At 34.6% G+C, this 25,678-nt stretch overlaps 1 protein-coding gene across 2 annotated transcripts in view; it reads right to left on the reverse strand.

The window, feature by feature from the left end:
- Window positions 1–25,678, reverse strand: part of LOC110384389 (kinesin-like protein CG14535) — a 254,390-nt gene that overhangs the window by 155,457 nt on the left and 73,255 nt on the right. For both annotated transcript variants that reach the window (XM_049840490.2, XM_021345664.3), the window contains exon 4: window positions 18,863–19,248. In XM_049840490.2, the coding sequence (XP_049696447.2) occupies window positions 18,863–19,248 (386 nt within the window). The remainder of the gene's footprint in view (window positions 1–18,862; window positions 19,249–25,678) is intronic.

Consider the following 25,678-nt stretch of genomic DNA (forward strand, 5'->3'; position numbering starts at 1 on the left):
ATTATCACACTCACATTCATCATCCTTCGAGCCTTTTCCCAACTATGTTGGGGTCGGCTTCCAGTCTAACCGGATATAGCTGAGTACCAGTATTTTACAAGAAGCGACTGCCTATCTGACCTCCTCAACCCAGCTACCCAGGCAACCCAATATACCTTGGTTAGACTGGTGTCAGAGTTACTGGCTTCTGACTACTATTATTAGCTACTTTTTACCCCCTTTTTCTGGAGGTGTTTCATTCTGGATGCCGCTGAAACCGTGGGAAATAACTAGTTTAGGTATGCAAAAATAAAAATGAATTAAAACGAACAATATAAACTACTTATACAGTCTACACCAAATGGAATAAATAAATCCCTAGCGACGGGAATAATGTAACACAACACTTAACTTTAGTCTGAAAAGTTTATCGATAACTCTCGAACGTTGAGTAGGTCAAAACATCCATGTACAGTCAGAGAGATAAATATTTCAATAATACGACAAGACCATTGAACTTTTAAAAGAGATATGGTAATTGATTACATATAATAACCTGTTAACACCTACTTATTTTACACACTCGATACATCGGGAAACAGATTTGGATAAAAATTTGCAATATGAGAAAAAAATACCAAAGAATAACTTTCATATACTTTAGTATAACTACCCAAACTTTAACCAAAAAAAAGGAAGCACTGTAAGAAAATCTTAAAAGCTTAATTAGTTTGTGGTTAGGTAATAGTAATTTTAAGTAGCCAAGGACATTGTCCTAAGAATAAACATATGCTGCATATACGAATGTGGGATAAAAATACAAAGCATTTTCTGTATTTTTACCTCCACAAAATCCAATCCGATACAAAGTAAAATAATTGGAAAAGTATGCGAATTCAAAGCTTTTGTTCTTAATACTTGTATAATACAAAAGTTACTTCTAAGTCGTTACTAAGTACGATCGAATTTGCGAACAAGTTTCGCGAAGTACGTATGTGAATATTTTACTGGGCCAAGGAATAAAGTTGCTTAATTTACTTAGGTATTATTACGTAAATGTATTAGGAAACAGTCATAAAATTACATACTATGAGTAAGTTCTTAGATTAATTTAGTCTTGCTAAGTTCAAGATTTTAATTGTTTGAATAATAATTAACTAAAAATATTTTAACAGAAATTAAAAATATCCTTTTTAGCAGAAGCAAAAACTATAGGTATGTGTAACCATAGGTAAGTATGGAAAATACAATTTACTGTGTTTGTAGACATCTATAAAAATAAGTCACACATTTTTGCACAGGACAACAAAACAACGTAATTTTTATAAATTAGCCGAGATCAGAATAAAGCACTTATTTACCTTCCTTCGTAAACAAACAAAAATCTAAGCTATTCCAGTAGCGGAGCATTCAGCATTTATTACGAAATTCATCAACGTAGCTGAAATTCTATCGCTAACTACATTGTTTCAGAATATCTAGTTTTACTGCCGACCTGCCTGGATTAAATAGCTGGGAAATTGTGAAGTATTTCCATTGTTGTTTTTATTTTATAACGTTTTAATATATCATTAAGATTAAAAGTGAAAACTATTTTGACTTTGACTGTCGTAGGTATCAAAAATGTAGCTTATGTAATACCTACCTAGTTAGGTATGTGAGTACCTACAATATATCATAATTAAAATATTGTTTTGCTAATATGAACCAAATTTTCTTTTGTAGGTGTAATTTTTTTTTATCAATAACGTAAGCTTTTTCTCAATAAGAGAAAGTCGTGTTACACATTTTATAACTCAAGAATGGCTTAACCGTTTATGCTGAAAATTAGAGGGGAGATAGCTTAGACCAGGGAGAAGGGCATAGTTATTGTCATCATCCGGGACGCGGGTGAAACCGCGAGAAGAAGCCAGTGCACACAAAAATACCGCTCTGAAGTCAGCGACAGGCAAAGTTATGTAATATCCAGAAACAACATTTAGATATTAGAACATTACTTGTCTTCTACATATAATTATTATCTCTCTTTACAAACACGGGTTTGATTAGCTAATTATATTAATTGTCCAATGACTCGATTATTGTCCTTACGTGTCTTATTACCTAATTTGTATAATGCACATGATCTGTAAATTAGATTACGCAAGTATACATACATACTCCATACATCTGAGGTCCTGTTGGTCATAAAGGTATTTTCGAAGATAAAATTAAATACAAATAACGAGAAAAAAAATCGTAAAAATAACTTTGATACTTCATAAAATAAATTAGAAACAAATTAATAGTATCTTTTATTAAAAAAATACGTTGTTGTAGGTATAGATCCTCTACGATTCGAGATATAACATGAACGATAATAGCCGAAGTATCCTAATCCAGGGTCAAAAAAAGATTCATTAATTTAAAGAAAACAAAACAATTGCAACGGCCAATTGACTTATTTAATTATGAGAAAATGATATAACGTTCCAAACAATATCTGTAGTATCAACTCGAATCAAGTTGACAACAGCACAAAACCATTCGTGTGTTCCCAACCTTGCCGTTCTTACAAAAGTGTATTAGCCAAGTTTTATTGGGAAAACCGATAGAAGCGAGTCCCACGACAGCACGTGCCGAGGATCTAACCCCACCATTTGTTATTTCGACTTGTTTTAACGAGACTCTTTGGTTTTCAAAGAAAAACTTCCATAATAATGCCCGTTTCGGTTAAGGTAAATAAACGCTAAAGACAAATTTTAAAGCTTCAGCCTATATGTTTGAGTTCAAGTTCGAGTTTGAGAACTTCAGATTCAGATTTATATACAATCTCGATTTAATATTCTAATTTGAAAGGTGAATTTACAAACTTAATTCCAATTGAAAACTTTGGCTATTCAATTATTAATTCTCTAATCAAAATATTACTTAACATTTTGAATTACAAACCAAAATTATTTAACAAAAGTATCAACCCGCGCCTTAAAATGCAGTCATTAAAACCGTCCGCGTAATAAAAATACGGTTTTGCCGAAAAAATCTGGAATTAAAATAAAAAATCAACTTTCGCAATTAAATGCGGCTTACATACCGCCTTTGCTAAAATAAAAATCGAGAAAATTCCGTACAAACGGTTACGACAAACACACTCATGTTACGTTAGTATAAACACACTCGTAACACGGTCGAGCGCGTATTAAAATTGTCGTAGTGCGCCTAAAGCGCTGAAAACAATGTTAGCCGCTGAAATGAGGATGTAGGACTGGCAGTCAGTATTCTATAATGCTAAAGCGAGCTTAAAAATAATGGAACGGGATTGAACACAAGTATAATATACGAAGAATCTACTGGACAGTGTAACTTATCTGTAGATACAGCAACTTACACCTTACATAATGTTATCGACTAAGCAAGAGTTCGTCCACGAAGGAACTGCGGATTGCTTTGAACCAAAACATGATCCTCGATTACCAGGTTTCTTTGAAGTGAAAAATATAAAGAATGTCAATGCTTGAAGCAAGCACTTAAAAGGTTTTTTGAGAGGTTATAAGCTTGAAACGCGTGAGCAAGAAATGCAAAATCAAAGTTTTCTAAACATTGATAAATCAGTCACTAGTTACTACCACAAAAGAGAATCTTCTCCCCACCTATCTCCAAAACAAACCATAATAAAAATTTAAAACGTCAAGGTACCAAACACTGGGTTGCAATTTGAAAATATTTTTAATTTACCGCCAACCCACAGAGTGCTCTCATTACAAACGAGTGCAGAACCTTTGAAGTCTGATGGCAGCATTATATTTATACCTACATACATATACCTGTATATAGGTAGAATACATGTACTTCGATATACTTTAGCCCTCTGGCGTCGATGATCGCGTTTCATCTCTGTGGTATGCGTAGATTGGTTTGGTTAAAAATTCGGGGTGTTGCTTGTTTTTTTTGAGGTTCGAAGTGTTTTTAATCGTGTTGGTGAATTTATTTAGTAGGAATCTGTTGGTGTTTTCATTTACCAGGAGCTAATCAATCTATCAAGTAGTTAGCATGTTAGTCACCATGCTGAAGGTTCACAAATCTAATTATATCAGGCATAAAAAAACAAATAGTCCACGTTACACGACCTCTACCAAAAGCATTACGAATATATACCTACAGGAAAACAGGTAGGGACTAATATCGCTTAAATTAAAAATAGGTTGAACCTCAATCAGAGAAAAGCCATTAGTTGGCTTTTTCTTGTCCACACTTTGTTCCGTTGATTTATCGTTAGGTCCTTGTCACAGTAACTTTGCAATGAAATGTTTCTTTTAGAAATCACTCACAGTCCTGGATTTTAGTTCGCTAATTACTTTCGCCTTTTGAAGGCTGTTAAATGAATGATTACTTGGTATTAATTTTAAGCCTAACAGCCGGTCGGACGGTCTAATGAGTAACGTTCCTAATTTGGAATGCTAAGCGTCTTGGAAACTGAAGTTTTTAAAGCTTTTCTTGTTTTTACGCTGAAGATTTAAAATACGTGGTTACGGACTTTTGCTTAAAATTAATTTATATTTATTAACAACCCACTCTACTTATTTTATCGCCTTACCTAACTTAAAAATGACTACTTATAAATTAATTTCTAATCTCCCAAAGATTATCATATTCTCCCCAAAATACTGCATAGAGGATCATAATCCTACTTGCCAATTCCCTTTGTATATTTTTTCCATTAAATATGTTCCATCGAACCTTATTAAAAATGTATGGCTTTTCGTTTCTATGTCATTGGGTATGTACCTAAAGTGGGTTGAACTGAACACAACAAACATACTACAAACTTTTAGTCCGCCGATAGTTTGTTCGGGCTCGTAGATCAGTATTGAAATTAATGGTAGGTATAATCATCGGCACGAATCTTGAGCACTGACCTTCACTGGTGCAGAAGTGATTTATTAGCAAAGAACCGCCGCTTTAGGCCGCCCCCGCACCTCACTTCATACCACAAAAGGGACCAGGTCAGTGAAGGTCAGCGCTCAAGATTCGTGCCGCTGCCGATGATTATACTACGCAGATAACAGCGATCAGGTATTTGGCTGGTATCAGTCCGACTGTATACTTTGATTAATTCAGGATTTTCTTGAAAAAAAAAAACAACCATCTGGCAACTGTTGGCTGACTGTTCAGACTTCAGTGTGCAGGTTGCGGGTTCTTTAAGAAACTCAGTTGAACTTGTAGGTCCCTATAAAAGTTGGCCTTACTTCGTAATCTTAGGCATCGGGTGAATAAACACAGGCGATGTTTGTTTTAGCGAAGAGAATGGTGAATTTCCTCGGTATTTCTTAGATGGTGTTATTTTTGAGTTATGTCGAGAATATATTATTCGGAGTGCTATTTTGTTTGGTTTTGGTATATGTATGTCATGTGGATGTCTTGTGACATTTCAGCAGGAATTACCTACCTATGCTAAAGTCGCAGTCTGTAGGTACCTACTTAATTAGTGTATTTTATTTCTTTACTTTAGTTAAGCTCTTATTTATTGTACTTTTATTTCTGAGGAGATGATTACAATCATGGTTTTTCCCTTGTGAAAAGTTAATATTTGAGCGAGAAAAATGAATGAGCTATAGAAATAAATGTGGGATAGCTGCTATTAATTGGCACAAAAATAAAATAAAAAGCTTTGCGGCTTTTACAACCGATAAATAAAACAGAATATGTTTTGTGTTGAATATTAAATTCAATTCCATTAAGTGGACTTACCTAAAGCGGTATAAAATCATCGACCAGCAATGGAAAACGTTAACTTTCCTACTGATCAATATTTTTAAGGAGTCCATTAACCATTTATTTTTGTAGCTTATCTCTTTAAACAATAGAAAAAAAATCTTATGTACCAAATCGAAACGCTACACGATTAAAATCTATCCATAGATTCCTAATAAATCGAATACCGAGTTACCAATAATCGTTATACTCAACCACACAGATCCCAATCCTTTGAGGAATCGCAGGAAGCGAGTATGTCCGTTCGAATCGATTACTGCCGGCATATATCGAGTCCTATCAGGTGTCTCTCTCGGACGTTGTCACGTCAATCAGTGGACGTGAATAGAGCTGCTAATTAATTGATGCTTCATTCGATATTATTTACATTAGTGATTCTATTGGGTAATATGGTGTACGATTATGTGAAGATGATTGTGGACACTTGGTCAGTTAAGGGGAAATGTCGTTTAAGTTTGAAGTGTTTTGAAGAAAATAAGGTTTTTCAGAATGGTTTGTGAAACTTTCGATGGCTACATATACCTACAGGGTTTAAGTGTAAGCAGTTATGGTGCAGATAATTTCCAGCAATTTTTTATTACACTCATGTTCGGAAATTAACCATTATTGATTATTTATTTTAATTTTAGTGTAAGCAGAAAAGACTGAATCCCTTGCATTAATTCACTGACTTAACTAATAAGATTATTTAATAGAAACACAATACGGACTTTAACATAGGACATTTACCAGTATAATCACAGATATCCCACCCATACAATATAATTTGATATCTAGACTCCTGTAACTAGAAGTTTCGAGTGTCTGACCACCAGCTGCCACTCTGCCTACCTCGTTATCGTCAAGTGGCATGTTATGCGCCTATAAGTACCCGTGAAACATGAATCATGCATCACCTATCCAGTTTGTGTCTGTATTAATATTATAATGTTGAAGAGTTTGTTTGTTTGCTTGAATGCACTAATCTCAGCAGCCAATTTGAAAAAATATTTCTTTGTTGGATTTATCGACGAAGGTTACCTACAATATGCTACTTTTTTATCCGGATATGCAAAGTGAATTCAACGGACGGGGTGAAACCGCTGGCTAAAGGTAATAAAATATTAAAATTAGTACCCTACCCCAAAATTTTTAAAGTTTTGAATAAAATTTATTGCGAATCAAAAATTTAAAAAAGTTTGTAGGTATACTTATTTAATCTGTACAAACCCCCAAAATATACATATTTTCATATCAGTAAAAATATGAGATTACATTTACTTGCTAAAACCAAAACATCTTAAAAGCTTAAGAACTGAAAAATCCAGTATTAACTTCATCGACATAATACTAAAATTCAACCCAACTAAAATTAAACACTGATTCAGTAACCAATACATACATATGTATATAAAAACCCTCAATGATACAGCAATTTAGTTAAAACGAAATTCACTGAACGGAGCCCGTCTTATAACATGCAATTAAACTTTTTTAATTACTTTACGAACCTTAGCCGGATTATCTATTTTATTACGGCTAACAAATTTTGTGGCTCTGATTAGCCTGAAGGCTAAACGTTGGCTTTAAGTTTCAGAGTTTGGTGGTGAAATTCATTTTAAAAGCTAAACTTTGAAATATGAAAAAGCTAGTAAAAGCTCTTTCTAACCGACTTAAAAAAAGAGGAGGTTTTCAATACGACGGAATCTTTTTTTTTTTGTGTTTGAACTGCTAAAATAAATAGAAATAAATCAATAAAAATAAATACATACAAATAAACAACCGCGTCTATTAAAGATAATCGTAAACGGAAGACGTAATAAACCATCGATATTTTATTATCTTAGTAGTGGAAAGATTAGCATAAGCAATGCAACTAACGGCCTGCAGAGCGTCACCGTAAATCTTTTTATTGACAGTTGTCATAATCAATTAAAGTAATACACAAAATTATGATGGCACGCCACATTGTTAACTAAAATATTTCAAAATGAAAACAAGTAGGTATAAAATATTACAAATAAATCAAAAGAAATCCATAGATCCATTAATATCCCCAGTCAATACAAAAAGTTCACAAACACCGTTATTGATATCCAATCCATTATTATCCAAGGAGGCCATAATACAACCTTACGGGACTATTTAAAAAAAATGACACATAACCATAAGCCCCTTTTGTACTTTATTAACGTTCCAAAGTGTATAATTTGACAGTCACTTTCATAAATTTTGTAAGGCTTTACAAAGAAATCACGGATCTTTGGGAAAGGTAGCCGAAAGTCACTTGGACATATTATTACGGGAAATTTACAACGACGACCCGACGCGAGAAGGCGAAATTGTCTTCTCATGAAACCTTTAGCGGGAAAACATACGACCTTTTATTTGGCACGAGCACGCAACAGATTTTTTGTACTTCCGTGAAAAAAATAATTTATAATATTATTCTTTTATCGTATCTATAGTATCTTGAAAAGTATCTATCTGGTGTCGTGTATTGTATGGTATTTACTATTTTACTTCATACGTTTTGTAATCATAATTTTACTCGGTATTTAAATACGATATATTAGAATTTAAAATATATTTTTTATTTATATCATTAATTATATTGTATTCCTTCTAACTATACCTTAGTTATCAGTCACGTAGTTTATTTAACAAATAGAACAAGCTAAATAGGAAGAATTTATACTCCCACTATTTCTACTCATATCGCAAAGGGTCTCTTCCCATTTATGAACACCGATTAATTAATCTGTATCTATAAACCTTCACACCCTTCAACACTACTAATCAGCAACAGACTTCAAATCACCAATGCTATTCACACCACGTGATTAATACAAGTATTTTGTTCCTCATCACCAGACGACCGGACGTTGAATTTCGCAGTAAATGTCATGTCAATCAGTGATTGGTTGCCTGTAGTGAATTGTGAATGGGAATGTCTGTCGCAATCCATAATTCATTAGTATTGTAATTATAGTATATTTTATTATTGTTAAGTATGACATTTATTGCATTATAAGTGTGTTCCAGGCACGCATCTGTTTTTAATGTATAAGACTATTTATAAAGCTAAAATTTAAACTCAACTTACCAATGGATTTTAAACAGTGAATACTTTTGTTGAGGGTATGGAGTACATTGCCGTATTTAAGCAATATAAAAGCAAAGACCGAAAATATTAGCTGACGAACTTAAATGATTACGTTTTTAATATGTTATAGTATCTTCAAAAGACTTATTTCAAAATAATAAAAATCAACCATGACTTTACAACAAGCGGACTCGTACGTAAAAAATCTTCACGTATGTTTCCAAAAACAAGAATTACGTAAAGCGACCTCTGCAGGCGACTTCATAAATCGACACTCGCGGCATGATTATGAACGATTTACGATATTATAAGTGAACCACACTTTATCTGTAATAAATTGCCGTTTATGTCCAATAAATACGTATAAATCTAACACATTAGCCGATGATTTGACGCGTGCATTATTTATTGGTTTTTAACTGGTTTGGTTGGTAGGCGCAAGTAGTGGTAGGCTCAACTAGTTACCTACGGTTGTAACCTATTGTTTTGATAGAGGTCCGTCAGTTTGGAATCTTGATAGTAAAAATAAGTTTCGCAATTTTATACCGAAGTTATTTAAAAATTTGTTCAGGTCCAAAAGGTTCCCTGGAGTCTAGAATTTCAGAAATGGTTTTATTTCTTTCAAACTCAAGGCTTAAAAATCAAAGTCGCTAGGTACTTATACGTCCCACTCAATTCTTTAAAAGTGGTCTAAAATTTTACCGTCCCCGAGGAGACGAATCAAAATGATACAACGAATTTTTAACATAAGTAGGTATGAACTTACTTTAAGTTAAAAAAAAATATATTCAACCACAAGACTACCTTCCATTAAAATATTCTAATACATACAGGGAATCTTTAAAAAATAAAAAAAAATGACGTCACAATTCATTAAACTTTCTTAATTTCGATGGAAAACCTTTGAAAGGAGGTGGAATGTGGGCCATTATGATACAGGCACGTAAGGGTGGGGCACAATGGAGTTTGAATCTTCTTTGGCGGTAAACATGTTGGGGTGAAAGTGAAAGACTTTGAGCAAAAAATATTATGTGTTTAAAAGATGAAGTTGGGGCGCTTTTTAATATTGGAGTAATTTCGGACTAATACAACGTATTTGGATCAGTCTAAAAAACTTACTTTATTAAGATTTTCAGGTTTCATTAACATCGACAGTCATCATTCTCCTGCCCTTATCACAATTTTATTTGGGTTCGTCATCAAACTGACAATAACATGGTCTATTTGATAAACTTAACAACCGCTCTTTGAACCAGTGCTTCCTATCTATTTTCCAGAAGAGAACTTTCCTAGTTAAGTACATATTAATGCCTTCATCCGGATTATTTAAGGTCAAGATTCTAAGACCCTTCTTTACCTAAGATTATTAGGACTTATCTCGTGGATGTTTTTTGCTCAAAAACAATATATTTTAATATTTTTTTTACAAACCACAATAACTGGACAAAAAATCATTTACGCTAAAGTTAGCGGACCTTTGTCCGTTTTATCGAAGCCTGTGGCCCTCCCACCTAGCCTCATTAAAGGCGCTCCTTTCAGATACTTTTCTATCGGTTATTGTTCACTAAAACGTCTTCAGAATAATGGAATATTATATAAGAGGTATCTAGTTAGTTCCGCGTCTTTGTGAGGAATATTATAGCTGGTAATTTTATGGCTAATGTTTCTTGTTCGAGCGGAATGAGGTATAGTTTCTGAAGAGGTGGGACTATTGTGAGATTGTTGTGTCGGGTGCTAGAACTTAATCGTTGGGGGTTTAGGCTTTCTTTTGTGATAGTAATATGCGTAAATGTTTAAGGGGTAATTTCTAGAAGACTAAAAATAAAATACATGTCTTATATAGTATATACGTTTAAGCATTCATTGTCTAAAATCGTTTCTTATTCAGAAAACAGCGAGCAAAATTGCCGTTCTTTTTTAAAAATCTCTTTTTATCGTTATACAAAAACTGCTTAAAAGGGCCAATTTCAATCGGCATTTTATATCCCTGGAGACCTTTAACGATACCATTAAAGACTCTTGTCCTTGAAGTGATATTTGAAAACTTTTTTAGGTTCTTAGGTAAGTACTGTATTTTCCTATATTTTTTATTCGTACATAGACGCAAAAGGTAATCTTAGAGGCTTTGTTCGCCAATTGGCACAGTTATCAATGGTTATTGGCATATAAAAGGACCAATTGTTGTCTATTTTTCGTATAAACTGAGCAATTTGGCGACTAGTCCCACATCGAGGATAGAATGTCCATGTGGCATGACTATGGATCAATTCATATGAGTAGGTTGTAGTCTGATAACTAGGTTGAACTGGTAGATACTTTAAGGTATTAGTTAGGTCGCCTGGTTAACTGGGTTGAGGAGGTCAGATGGGCAGTCATTCCTTGTAAAAGGCTGGTAATCAGCTGCATTGGGTTAAATGGAAGCCAACCCCAATATAGTTTGGAAAAGGCTAAGCTTTTTGGTCGCAGATGATAATGATGTAGCTTCCAAATAAAATTAATTAATATTTTCACACTTAAATGTTCATTTCATAGTCATTAATATTTTAATATACATGAATAGATAAAAAATGGAGATTTCTTTTGTAGTAGTGACGAAAATTCTCGCACGAAAATCAAGCATGCGTAGTCACAGGCTGAATTTGCCGATTTTCGTACGATACAAATTGAGTGTGAAATTGGAACGTCTACAGGCCCGCTAGCTATCTGTTTAAACATGTTGGACATTTGTAACAGATAAAAAAATATGTTAAATACTTAACTTTTATTTTTGATTTTCGTTCACTCACAGAAGAATTGGTGTCTAAGATATACTTATTTAAGTAAGTAGTAGACAACAATGGCTGAGGTGAAGGAAAAGGCCTGTGCCCAGCAGTGGTACGAAAAAGGCAGTAACAGTAACAGAACAAAAAATAAGATTATCTTCTTATCATTTGGCACAGGTACTTTTTGATTATCAGGGTTCTGACTAACGTGAAAGATCTAACAAATGGCAACCTAGACGGGGTTTTAATGTCTCGTAGAAGCTAAGATGCCTTAGTGTGAAATGGATGGCTATAGTAAGTCTGCTGATGTTGCAAGAGTTGCCTTATCATGATCGATGGAACCTGGAGGTTGTTACAAGTTCTAGAGATGTTTTAGTGTTTAAAAAGTTTACATAAAAAAGCATTCAGAATAGTATCAGTCCTTGTGGAATTGCCAAAATTTTTATGGAAATTAGTCCACAACATTGAATTAATCCACAGACTTGTGTACTTGACTTGGTTGACTTATCATGTAAGTGGAAAATACACAAGACGTATTACATGTCAACTTTACCAAAATATCGCGTGCAATCACATACAAATAAAATACAAAAACTTTCCCATTTTCGTGTTCTCAATTTAAATTCTTTAGCCATTAATTTATAGTGCATAAAGTAACCTTAGTTTCTAGGTGTTAAATATCGTTGTTAATTAGTATGAAAGGTAGAAAAACCTGACATCTCTTTACACCCGAGGTTTGTGGTCACGAACGGTGTTGCTGGCCATAAAATTAATGCATTTTGTGAAAAACAAAAGCTAAAAAGTTCTAGTAAGAGGGTTATATGGCTGATTCTTAGTGTTTGAATTTGGAATTAGGTATTTTGTTTTTAGTTTGCTGTGACAATGATGGGTAATCCTACTCATATCCTACCTATTATTATAATATAATTATAATATAAATGTGAAAGTTTGTGAGAATGTATGGATGTATGTTTGTTATTCAATCACGCAAAAACGGCTGGACCGATTTGATTGAAATTTGGTATGTGGATAGGTGATAGCCCGGATTAACACATAGGCTACTTTTTATCAAAACACCACGCGGGCGAAGCCGCTGGCGCGCGCTCGTTATGTATAAAGGATTGTGAATATCCCAAACAAATGCCAATAAATTATGACTTTAAATATATTCTGAGATGGTACTGCTTTTTTTCTCGTACCTTTAATTACTAGACCGCTACGATAAAACCAAAAATACTAGTATCTGAACAAAATTCGAAAATAAAACATAACTGACAACGAAATCGTAAAAGGGACCAAATGCCTATTTATACATTTAAATCCCCCAAACGCTAATTCATTCATAAATCCACTAGACGTCAACCCAAAGAGACGAATTCGCCCATCAATGGCCGAAAAAAAAAACATTCAATTTGGGTGCTGCGTAACCCGAAAAAAATCCATCAAAACATTCGTCTCCAGCATTTCGTCAATCACTCCCAATGTTTTCATTCAATTTTCCTGACAGCCCGCATATATTTTTCTTTCATAACCCACGCAAATTACAACCTTATGCCTTCACTTTTAGAGTCCTTTATCGTTTTAAAGGTCCCCAAAAGTTTGTTTCTCTGTTTCAGTTACAGAATAGATGCTCGACAGTTCAAGTGTTTTGTGTAAATCGTGTTCTAGCGTTCACGTCACAAACAATAATCTCTTTGGTGAAGTTATCAAAGCGCTTTAAGAACTCATTTGTAGCGCTAAAGCGGCTGCATTTGTAAAGCGGGTCAAGTATGGAATTATGATCTAATGCGGGAATGTAATTATGATGTCATATTCGTAATTATTGTGAATGATACAGTAATTTATGGATGATGAATTACATACTGTACAATATCTCAGAAGCCCGTGTTCGACCGTACCTACATACATCTTACTTACATTTTTTCGTACCTACTTAATGCCCTATAAACTTACGCTACGCAAAGTTACGCTGATTGGGAATACTTAGGTACCATTAAATTAACTAGTCTAAAACTACATAAAGTTATGTCCATAAACTAGTAACTACCTAACCGTACATAAGAAAAACATGTTGTTTACCTCTTATTCAGCAGAATAATAAGTATTTCTATCAAAATACAGTTTCCAAGTAAATAGAAGCTGGTATTGTATGTAATGTTAAGAAAATATTCTGGAAAAACGCTAATGTTTTGTTGTGTTCAAAGGTCAAGTTCAAGGTCATTTAGAGTTGATCACAAAGAAGTACTTACCTAAACAGTATTTATAGGTATGTATTACTTTTATTGGATACCTCCAAAAAGGAAGGATAGTAAAAATAAATGGAATTGAATATTTTATAAGCTCAGTTTAACCTTTAAATTAAAGCTCAACAAGCGCGTCCCAAGATATTGAAGGTCGAAGGTCAAAGGTCACGAAAACCAATTATCTATCTAACTACTCGTATATGCAATAGATATTCAACAACCGTACCTATAACGTACCTCTCGAAACTAGGTACGTCCAAATTGATACACCAGTTACACACATACATACCTACATATAGACGCCTAAAATGGTCGAAATATCAATCGGTCCCCAAAAGGCAAAGAGGCTTACAATAAAGCAGGCCTTCTATAGAACCATGGCTAAACGAGTCGGTTGCAATTACTAACGATCTGTTACTAGTTAATCGACAGTTATGTAACGGTCGATCAAAAGATGAATGGTGAAGGAATGTGAGGGAATTAATGGTGTGAGTCTGTTTGACAGATTATATTGTTATAATATAGGAGGCTGACAGTGGTTTGTGGGGTGCATGTGGCTAACTTATACACGTATGGGCAATTTGTCAAATATTGAATAAATCTATGAATTTATTCCAAAATCTATTTTCTACAGAAAGAGGGCAAGAATTTTTTTGTAAGAATGTTGTTTGTGATATCACAAACAAATGCATAGGTATATACCAATACAAACCTTTTTGCATATAAAACGACCATTATCACAGCAAACTAAAAACAAAATACCTAATTCCAAATTCAAACTAAAAGAATCGGCCATGAACCCTTGTACTAGAACTATATAGCTTTTGTTTTTACACAAAATGCATTAATTTTATGGCCAGTAACACCGTTCGTGACCACAAACCTCGGGTGTAAAGAGATGTCAGGTTTTTCTACCTTTCATACTAATTAACAACGATATTTAACACCTAGAAACTAAGGTTAGTTTATGCACTATAAATTAATGGCTAAAGAATTTAAATTGAGAACACGAAAATGGGGAAGTTTTTGTATTTTATTTGTGTGTGATTGCACGCGATATTTTGGTGAAGTTGACATGTAATACGTCTTGTGTATTTTCCACTAACATGATAAGTTAACCAACTCAAGTACACAAAGATATGAAATAATTCAATGTTGTGCACTGATTTCCATAAAAATGTATTTATTTATTTATCAAAAACACAGCTAATTTAATCTTTACAGGCACTTAGCCTAATATAGCAATGTAATGTAGGCAATTCCACAAGGACTGATACTATTCTGAATGTTTTTTATGTAAACTTTTTAAACACTAAAACATCTCTACAACTTTTAACAACTTCCAGGTTCCATCGATCATGATAAGGCAACTCTTGCAGCATCAGCAGACTTACTATAGCCATCCATTTCACACTAACAACTTAGCTTCTACGAGACATTAAAACCCCGTCTTGGTTACCATTTGTTAGATGTTTTTGGTTACTTAAACAGAGCCCAACTCTTAAGACACCAGTAAGTAGTTATACAGCCAACGAAAGTCTTAAGAACTTGGTTATTTAAGCATCTGCTTGGTGAAGACTCCGCTTGCAACCAAACAAATTATGATTATATTTATACTCTTCCTCAGCACAATGGCTGAGTATATTTAAAAAATATTCGGTATGTACTACTCAACATAAGTCTGTATATAGTTTTCCGTGCAAAACAGCAGAATATTTTCAAAATTACATATACCGTAAAAGCCGCTAAAAAACAACGCATAATGAGTCTTTACTTCGAATTCATGCGAGAGAACACGCCGGTAATAGATTCCACGTTTTTATCAATTTCCCACACTTGTGGGACACTTCTCTCTAAGCAGGTATTCACGACTTATTTTCTTGGATATCATTATATTTTCCTTGACACATTCAATGGAAGAAGATTAATTTCTTCTAAGAAAACTTAAAGCGTCGTCTTTTGCCGTCGTTTTATTTATTTTTGAGGATTTAGAAGCTCTGTGACATGAATTGCCGTGTTGCTTTACCTAATAGATCGTTCGTACTTGAGATTTAATATGGGAACCTGGATTCCGACTTACTTCAGTACAGCGTTACTAGGTTTTTCTTTCAGTCACTATCTAGTTCCCTTGAAAAAAAAAAGTAATTATCTTCTAACGTAAAAATAATAAATAAGTCCGCGAAACTCTAAATTACGAAAATAAGTCAAGAATCACGATTTAAATATAGAATCTAAAACAAAAAGTTGAAACACTACAGAATAAGAAAGCAATAACAAGAAAAAAACTATGAAAGGAGTTGGTAACTTGTAAAAACGTTAAAAAGTTACCAACTTTTACCAACTTTAACAAAGGAGGGGTCGATAAAAATCTTTTGTGAAAGTTTTTTGAACTTTCCTGTAAACTGTTTTGCTTCCAAACTTAAGTCGACGATCTGTATGTAATTTGCAGATAATAATTTTTGCTTCAAAGTTACTAACAAAAGATTTCTAAAGGTTTAAAGAGTTGTAAAAGTTTTAACTTGAACTGAAACGCAGGTTGCGGACAATACAACCTTTTTCGTCGATGAAAAGACTAGCAGAATAAAAATTGCCTTATAAGAAACAAAATCGAAGAAGCATGTTTATACTTTTGACTTATTTACAGATTTAGATTAGATCATGATCAAATAAAAATATGTTTATAACTCTACCGACCTTTCAAAAAAAACGTATTTCATTCATTCTCTTCTCCATGAGACCAACTTTTTTAAACCATGCAACTAGTGTAACTTTTCATAAGAGTCTGCAAAGGCATATTTGAAAGAATAACAATTGACTGTGACGTTGACTACAACCACAGAAATACTCAATAATTTCAATATTTTAACATCAATTCATGAATACACACATCTATCTAACCAATTAAAATACTACTGAAATTTTTTGTAAGACCAACCCACCCAAAACAAAAATGTGAAAGACTGCCAAGTTCGATAATATGGGAATGCTTCGCCTATAAAAGAAGTGAGATCTGAATAAGTACCAAGTTCCATACACATACCTCAGTTAAAAATAGTTACTTTTTAATGATGTTACTTGGCAAGTTTTCATACACCTTGTTATAAACCTACTAAACGCAATGAATCAAGTATTTAATTTTCTATTAAAACTTGCCAAGTAATCATCATTAAAAAGTAACTATTTTTAACTGAGGTATGTGTATGGAACTTGGTACTTATTCAGATCTCACTTCTTTTATAGGCGAAGCATTCCCATATTATCGAACTTGGCAGTCTTTCACATTTTTGTTTTGGGTGGGATTTCATTTATTTTTGTAAGGTTGTTTATTTTATTTTTTTCTTATGATGAAGTTAGTTAAAGAAAAGTCTCATTTGTACTATTTTTTAGATTTTTTAATATGCACTATGTTTCTTACAAAGAAATTAACTAGATTAACTAAATGGACTAGATTTACCAACTGACTGACATGACGTGTTATCATATATTATGTTCGTGGATCAAAGTTACACATTCGTTATTTTCGAAAGTGATTCACACTTGGCCGTTTTCAGATTTTTACTTTACTTTGACTAAATACAAACCTTTGTACCATTCGAAGATATATATTATATAAATATAGATAAATTTAGTTCGTTTTAGTTCCTTAGGGGTATAAATTTACACCGGATATAAAACACCTTCATTGTTTTGAAACCGACTCACACTTGGCCATTTTCAGATTTTTCCCTTTACCTTGACATAAAGACCTACCTCCATGCCAAATTTCAAGTCAATACGACCATTGGAAGTGGTCTAGGTTTTTGATGAGTGAGTCAGTGAATAAGTGAATAAGTGTATAGTAAAAATAGCGATTTTCTGACGTCAATATCTCAAGACCTACAATAGGTATATTAATGAAATTTTGTATTTTAGATAAGTGAGGGGGTCTCAACAGATACTAGAAATTTGATATGCGTAAATAAAATAGATTTTGAGTTACAGGGGGGTCGAATTTGGCCCGAAATGGTTCGTGTAATATAACCCACGGCCGGTGTGTCGCTTTTTTTGCTCGAACTTGGCGGACACACTGCCGTGTGTCTAGATAATTGATCATTACACGCGTTTATCTAACCAATTACACCGCTACTTATACATTGTAAATGGCCCTAACACATATTATTTCAGCCTCACTACATACAGGTCCCGATAGAATAACAACGGTAGGATAATAAGATAACCTGTCATATCTTGTTTGTATGTTCATCACTATCACAGCTCTATGTAATTCATCTGAAAGGGTTCAGCTCAAAGCTAGACTGTGCTACCTTCTAATGTTATCAATATTTTATAGGAAGGGAAAGACTGAGTTAAGCCTGCGTGAAGGTAGGTATTTGTTTAATTTTTAATCGTTTACATTATTAATTAAATACTTTTTGGTTGGTTGGTTGAAATTATTTTTCAAGAAGAAATTATCACAGTATTGTTAAGCACAGCTGGCAGGAGCTGGATGCGAGAAGCCGAAAATAGATCTCAGTGGCGTGCACTTGGAGAGGCCTATGTCCAGCGGTGGACTGCGATAGACTGATGATGATGATGATGATTGTTAAGCAAGTTCAGTCTAATATTAGATCTGCCACTCTGATTATTTTTATTTATTATTTCAATTCAATGAAATATTTATTTTAATTCAACAAGAAAATAGTATTTCTAAACTGAAACAGGACTATGTAATGCACTCCAATTTTTCAGCCTTTTCACCTATTTTCAGTACGGTAAAATATACGTCAAAGAACTGCCTACCAGTTCCTGGTTTTTCAGTTTGAAACATGCCTCCAAAAATGTTATTTCGAATTTCAGAATAGTAAACTTTTATGTCTATTTTATTACACCAGGGACCTATGACTTAGGTAAGCTACAATTTACACTATGAAACTTTGCTCGCCTAATAATAAATTGTAGTACAGGAAAATATGGGTACATTTTAAAATTTTGACTATCAAAAATGAAAAAAGAAAGATTTTCTTTGGTATCTACATTGACCAATAAAAAAACAAAAAACTCACCTGACAACCGGCTGTGGCTGCGGGTATCCAACAATCCTCTTCTCCTTCCTCCTCCTACACTCACTCTCCACTCTCTTATCACTGTTATCACGAATCGTATGGTACCGCGGCTGATAACTCTCAAGTTGCGTATACAACCGCGCGCGTGGCGCGGGCGACGGGCCTCGCTGCGTCATGGAGTCCCCGCGACCGTTCTCAGTGGCAGTCGGTGCCACACTGGCGTAGCTTGAGTGAATTCTCTCTGCCACCCCTGGCCGACGCTTTTCCTCAACGAACGCCACTCGAGGCGGCTTTGGTTGCATCAAGTTGATCTTCTTTTTCTTTGCAGTGGATGTCACGTAGAAAAAGTACCCGTTGCGGTCCATTTTCGGTGCTGTTGCTTTAACCTGTGGAGTTTTTAGTCAAATTAGTACGTGTTTTGAGGGTTGTTTTTTGGGTGTTTATGCTCGTTGGGCAGACAATTTCGACATTTATTTACGAGAAAGTTAAACTTTGAAAGGTTTGGAGCTTCGCTTCCTAAAAGCCGTATGCTCAATGCAGTTTCTACCTATGGATGAAGGAGTCGTCTTTGAATAAAGCGAAATCGTATTAGGGGGATATCACAAAGTTATGTTATGTACCTATGTATATCCAGCTAGAGGGCTGGTCAGGAGATAGGAACTGATGGGAACTACGGCCAAAAAATGTAGGCTTTTTAAATATCCCACTGAATATTTACGAAAACGAAACGAAACTTCTGATTCCGTAGCAGTTTTTCACCAAACAACAGGTCATGGAATCTTCAAAATAAAACAAAAACAAACGCCAAAAACTACACCAAACAGTTTATAAAAAAAATCCAATTCACCAGGAAACTGCTATTTCAGTCATTTCGATGCGTTTGTAAATATTTTTTCAGTGAATCTCATCACGAGTCGATAGTTACGTTTGCATATCTCTGTGTCCGGTCCGGTTCCGGCTGCCGTCAAAACAATAGCGCTATTATCGGACTTTTGAAGGTGTAAAACGAATTCGCTTTTTGCGATAGCTTGTATCGAGTCGATCGATTTGAAGCGAATGATTTATGCAAAAGAGATACCGTGTAATTTTGTTTTAGGTATTAGGATGAATTTTGGACACAATAGGATTTAAATTAAAACAATACTGATACGAATATTGTTACCGTTTTTAAATAGTTTTGAGTAGGTAAGAAATGTAATAACATTACGCTGGCTACCGTCTTATTATTTACTTTTAAGACGACCATTATATTCTTTTTTCAAAGTTTTCTCTCAATGCACCTCTATGAACTCAATTGTCTGTTACATATTTTTGTTCTACATTCAAATAATTCCAAATTCAAACCTGATATTTATTTTGTATCACCAGACATCCCTGGCCAAAAAGTTTTGCCTTGCCATCCAGCCTACATAGTAGAGTAGGCCGTTCCAACCGAATTCCTAGCTACTGAAAATATTTATGTCATATTTAGGCTAGACTAACCAAAACATTCTTGATACACATTCTCGATCCTCACCCACGCAATGCCTAACTAGTCATAACGACATGTTTAGGAAAATAACTCTGGTTTCTCCGAAATCATTACTATAACCTTGTGTAGTTGTGTAGTCATAATAATAACAAGAATTTGGATAATCTAGAATTACTTTTGAAGTATTATGGAACAAAGTAGGGAAGAGACGAACAAGGTCGGAAAGAGACTGTAGTAAATTATGTTTTTGTATGAATATCCGGTTTCATATAAAGTTAGATACTTAGAAGTTAGCTTTGAAGCGCCATCCCTTATCAAGGGTGATAAAGTTATTGCTATTTCACAGATAGGAATTAATTTGAGAATCAAACCCAAAACCTTGTACCAGGTTGAGAAAGAGTATAATAGTAAAAGTTGCAGAATGATTCAGCACTTTATAAACAGGACTGCTCAAGTAGCTCTCTTAAAAAAAGTGCGCAAAAAATGGCAAAATAGAATACATTTAAAAGATCTTAAAGTGCAATACGTGATACTGCCAATCTTCAGATAAGCATTGAAGTCTTGCCAACAATACCTGATACGCAAAAGCGGCGCGTAGTGGATAAATTCCATGAAATCATTTGCACCCTGTCCATTGCTGGCACGTATCGTGGCGATCTTTACATCGCTGCAGCTAGGAGTGCAATGAATCTGACACGCTTTTGCCGCCAATTCACCTTTGTAGGATGTTGGTTGAATAGCGATAGTGGGACGACATACGGGCGATGAGAATAACAAGCGAAAGTGACGCAATAAAACGTTAACTTCTACGGAACTACGTAAGAAACATAGAAAATAGGTCAATTTATTAATGTTGTAAGTAACTTGGTAACTTTTGTACGTGCTTTGATTTATCGTATCTTAGGTTCTATTTAAATCACTGCTTTTAAAATAAAAAAAAACCTTTTAAAATCAATTACGTAGATATCAAGGCTTTACACAAAAACAATTGAAATGTAAACCCCATGTATGCAGCTTTAAAAACTAGGCACACAAAATAAAAGCGTACATTGCTGTCCTACAAACGCTCGCCATTCGCACTACCCATACATACCCATCTGTCACAGCTCACTGAAGAGATGTTATCGCGCCTACGCCCGCGGCGTCTTTCTGAATGCTAACTGGACCCTGAATACTGGCAAAGCACTATCTACGACATCTGTGCCCTTACAACGGATCCCCACTTTGATACCGGCCTGCTGGCCTCCAGGTATTTTTCTGTGCGATTTAGATTGCCGTCTGTCTTTATTTAGTGTTTAACAAAGCTTTGCGTTGTTTTAATTAGGTGGTGTTTTTGGAGCTTTGCTCTGTAGTTTTATGGTTAGAAGTTTAGCAATAGTTTTAAAATGTTCTTAAGTACTTTGTTGACATTTCGGGTTAGTTCTTTGTTACAACAACGTTTTGTTTTGGGAAAGTTTTCATTTAGACTTTAAAGCAGTCCCAAAAATCATAATGTCTATAATTTCGTCCTTACCGAAAATGGATTATGCCCTAATTTATGTTCTATACCTACCATACTAGTATGAATAATTTCAAATTTTATAATGAACGCTACTCAAACTGATATTACACAACTCCCGAACAATACATTGCCGTAGATTAAATACAAGCCCGAGATCATTGAAGCCACACAATAAATACTTGGTAACAAATTGAGTTTAATTTAAACAACTGCGCTTGGGGGCAGCAAACACGTTGCAATCTGAGTGCTTAGTGCGAGTTTTCGTGAATTTATTTACGGACTCACATGAGAGCGCGTATACTAAGATTTGTATGGAACAAAAACAGCTCCGCCTAGTGTCAAAAATTGGAACCTAAAGTAGCGAGTGCCAGTTTACAAATTTTCGAAATCGAATCGCTCGGACTCTCAAGTGAACGTGACAGGCACGGGATTGGTTTATTTCTGCCGTGATGCGAGTGCGAGATTCAGATTTTGACAGATCGAATAGTAAATAAATACAAACGCGATCGAATTTAACCAAAAAGTTCTCACGAAGATTTTTGTTGTGAAAGTGAAGTGAGGAGATATTCGTATATCAACAAATAAGTTTTTATTTAGTGAAAATAATACAAAAAATATTGCAGGACGCTTTTTCTTTGCTCGGAGGATGTTTGCGGCCGCAAAGGCCCAAGATGAACGCAACAAAAGCGCCAGAATTGGGGCAAGGGCTTGCGCATTTTTTAATTCGTTAGTTCACCTCACGGAGACGCAATTTAGTTAAGATATAGATTGTCCAAGAAGATTTTTAAGTTCTTGTGCAGTTAACTGAGACAAAGCACAAATCTAAAATCCACTCTTCGTGTTTCCTTGGAACATAAGGTACCTATTTATCAATTCATGTAAGTTACAATATCAATTTCCAAAACAAAACTAGGTATGTATGTATATGATTGAAGAAACTTTCTCCTTCTTTTATTTGTAGGTGCTTACCGCTTTATTCTTTTTTGCCACTGGATCCTATCAAAGGCCAATTAGAGAAGCAAAGCACGTATCCCAAAAAATGTGCAGTATGTATTTAGAACAAGTAACCGAGGTTCTGACTCATAGAAATATATAAGCTTCCCTAGCACTCCAGGTGCTAGACAAGAACTTGTCTTCATTTTAAATTAATTAATTTAAAACAACTAAAAACTTTTTTCGGGCGTCGCGTCAAACATAAACAAAACATCCAAAAAATAACCCCAAAAATTTTGAAAGACAGTCGTCCCATACGATTACATGCTAAAATGACGTCTTTCTAAATTTGGTAGGTTTATGCCACCAAGCGAACGGAACACCAACCTAACAAAAATGATCATCGCTATTCGCCGTGAGGAAACGTGATGCGAGTAATTTGCGAGATGGCAACTCGCACTCGCTTAAATATTGCATTCGGTTCGTTTGAAGTTGGCTCGCTAAACTCGACAGTGAAGTCATTCGCAAAATTTTGTTCAATTCGCACTAGGCACTCTGAACACAAAAGTCTGTTTACAAGAGCTCGGCGAATACCACAGCATACAAGGACTTGAGAAGTAAGTGCTCAGGAGACAGGACTTGGCTATAGTTTGGAAACAAATTATATGGACGAAAATATTAAGTTGGTAGCTTCTTTTCTGACAATAAATAATAGGAAACTACAGTAACAATCTATGAAATATAGAAGTTACTATTGCTTGTAACCTTACAGTATGTCATACCACAAAAACTTTAGATGAAGTCATAAAAAGGCCTGGTTACAAAGCAGACATTTTATGCACAAACCCTTTGATGATATCGTAATTTTTCTAGCGAACACTCACAAAAAAAGCATATTAGGTGCACAAAATAACATTAACAAAACATCTTCCAATCCAAAAGCAAATTGCAAATAATTTCAGCGTAGACTGAACCAATCCTTCATTCGGGAACACGTCAATATTTGCCGCAGTACCGCACAAACATTTCGAAGAGACGAAGGTAGGGACAAAGATCCTTCGACTCGTAATTGGCATGCATCCTCCTTTGATACTAGTGTTGTGGTTTGCGAGTTTGAAGTGCAAATGATATGAGATATTAATGCGGGTTTTGGTTTTAATGGTGTGTAAGAAATGGGAATGAAAATGAAATGGACGGTGAATTGACAAATAAAATAGAATTGATACAGTTTTTAGTAGCGATTATGACTAGGTATTTAAGAAAAGCTGCAGCAAAAGCATTATATCTTTCTCTAGCCTAAGATTTGTTTTGTATATGGAGAAGTCTTCTAGATCATGATAATATGGACCATTTATAACAATAAGGAGTATTACAAAAAGGTACAGCGGTGATAAATATGAATTGAAATTGAAGGAAAGCTCTGTCAGTTTGTTGTTAGCTCTGTAAGTGTTTTTCAAATAATATATAGGTACCCATCAAAGTAAATTCCAACCCAAATTATATTTTCATGCATAAAAAATATCACATTCCTTATCGCACAAATTACATGACAGCATCTTCATTCAAAATCGATACGATGATTCCCTGTATCGAGTAACTCATTAGCTGACGAGCTCTTCATCACTTAACCTCATAAGGGAGAAAAACGATTGAGAACAAAAGCCTCCACAATAATCACATTCAAGTGTTCGTGATCCATTAATTAGTGACAAGTGAATGCACTTCCTGTGTACACCGTGTGATGGCACGGATTATGTAGTGAATGGATGACGCAGTTGGACACTATTGGTGGGAAAGACTACTCGATAGCAGTTAAAAGCACACTTTGAAGAAGGCTCGAAGCTATTTTGTAGCTCCTTTTCCGAACTCAAATTATTGTTCAATGACAATTTGCATGACATATTCCGAATATCATATACATGTGCAGCTAAAAACACATCATACGAAATAGGGAATATAAAGTATCAAGTTAATAATAACTAAGCATTTGTCAGTTTAAGATTATGGATGATTTTCCTATTGCGTAGTAAATGAGTGTCCGGTACCTAAAAATATTTTTATTTATTTCATTTATTTATTCGACTTCCACGGTCTTAAAAACCAACTACATAAATTATAATCTTAAATCATTTGCTAGTTTGTTAGGTTCTACCGAGTATTATCACGTCCTGTCTTACTGCAAAAAACTACATATTATCCCGATTCGTTGATACCACAATCACAAGGCACTCTGTAACCTCACTACTCCATGTTCATGTATGTTAATGCATTTCTTGCGTGCGTCTCGCGGCTATGAGGGAAGAGCGACGGCTCTAATGCGTTGCGAGAGTGATTTGCAACTTGTGTACCCGACTGTACCTACTCACTGCACCAGGTCTTTAAAGCCTTGTTAATAAATGTGCTTAAATTGCACCAACAGTGTTAAAGTTACGGACCTTTTTTGTGCATTAGCGTAAATGTTGGATTACGTGATTTGTAATTGGGTAGCTGGAAAATCTATGTAAGCTAGAAAGAAAATTAGGTGAGAAATAATATTCTCTTCTATAAATAATGCTACAACATGTTAAAGGCCCCGTTATTTCAGCGTTGTTATGAGACTGACTGCACTTTCCTTGGTTGAGGTAGGGTTTTATCTCTTGTTTTTTTACATTTTGTCAGTAGTGCAACAGAGAAAAAACAGTGTTAACTTAAGTAAACATTTTTCTTACCAAGCAAGTATGTGTTCAGCTTAACAAAAATAGCAACTTCCAAGACTGTCACTCAATCGCCTTGACCTATCAGAAAACCTGTGAGTAGGTGTAAATCTATTCCTGGCTTCTTAACACATCGAAAGTCAGGAAATAAATAATTTTCCTCTTACACGTGTACGAATAGGTAGTTAATCTTTATATAACAAAACATAATACTACCT

The sequence above is a fragment of the Helicoverpa armigera genome, chromosome 13 (assembly GCF_030705265.1).
Source record: "Helicoverpa armigera isolate CAAS_96S chromosome 13, ASM3070526v1, whole genome shotgun sequence".
In the NCBI taxonomy this organism is placed as follows: domain Eukaryota; kingdom Metazoa; phylum Arthropoda; class Insecta; order Lepidoptera; family Noctuidae; genus Helicoverpa; species Helicoverpa armigera.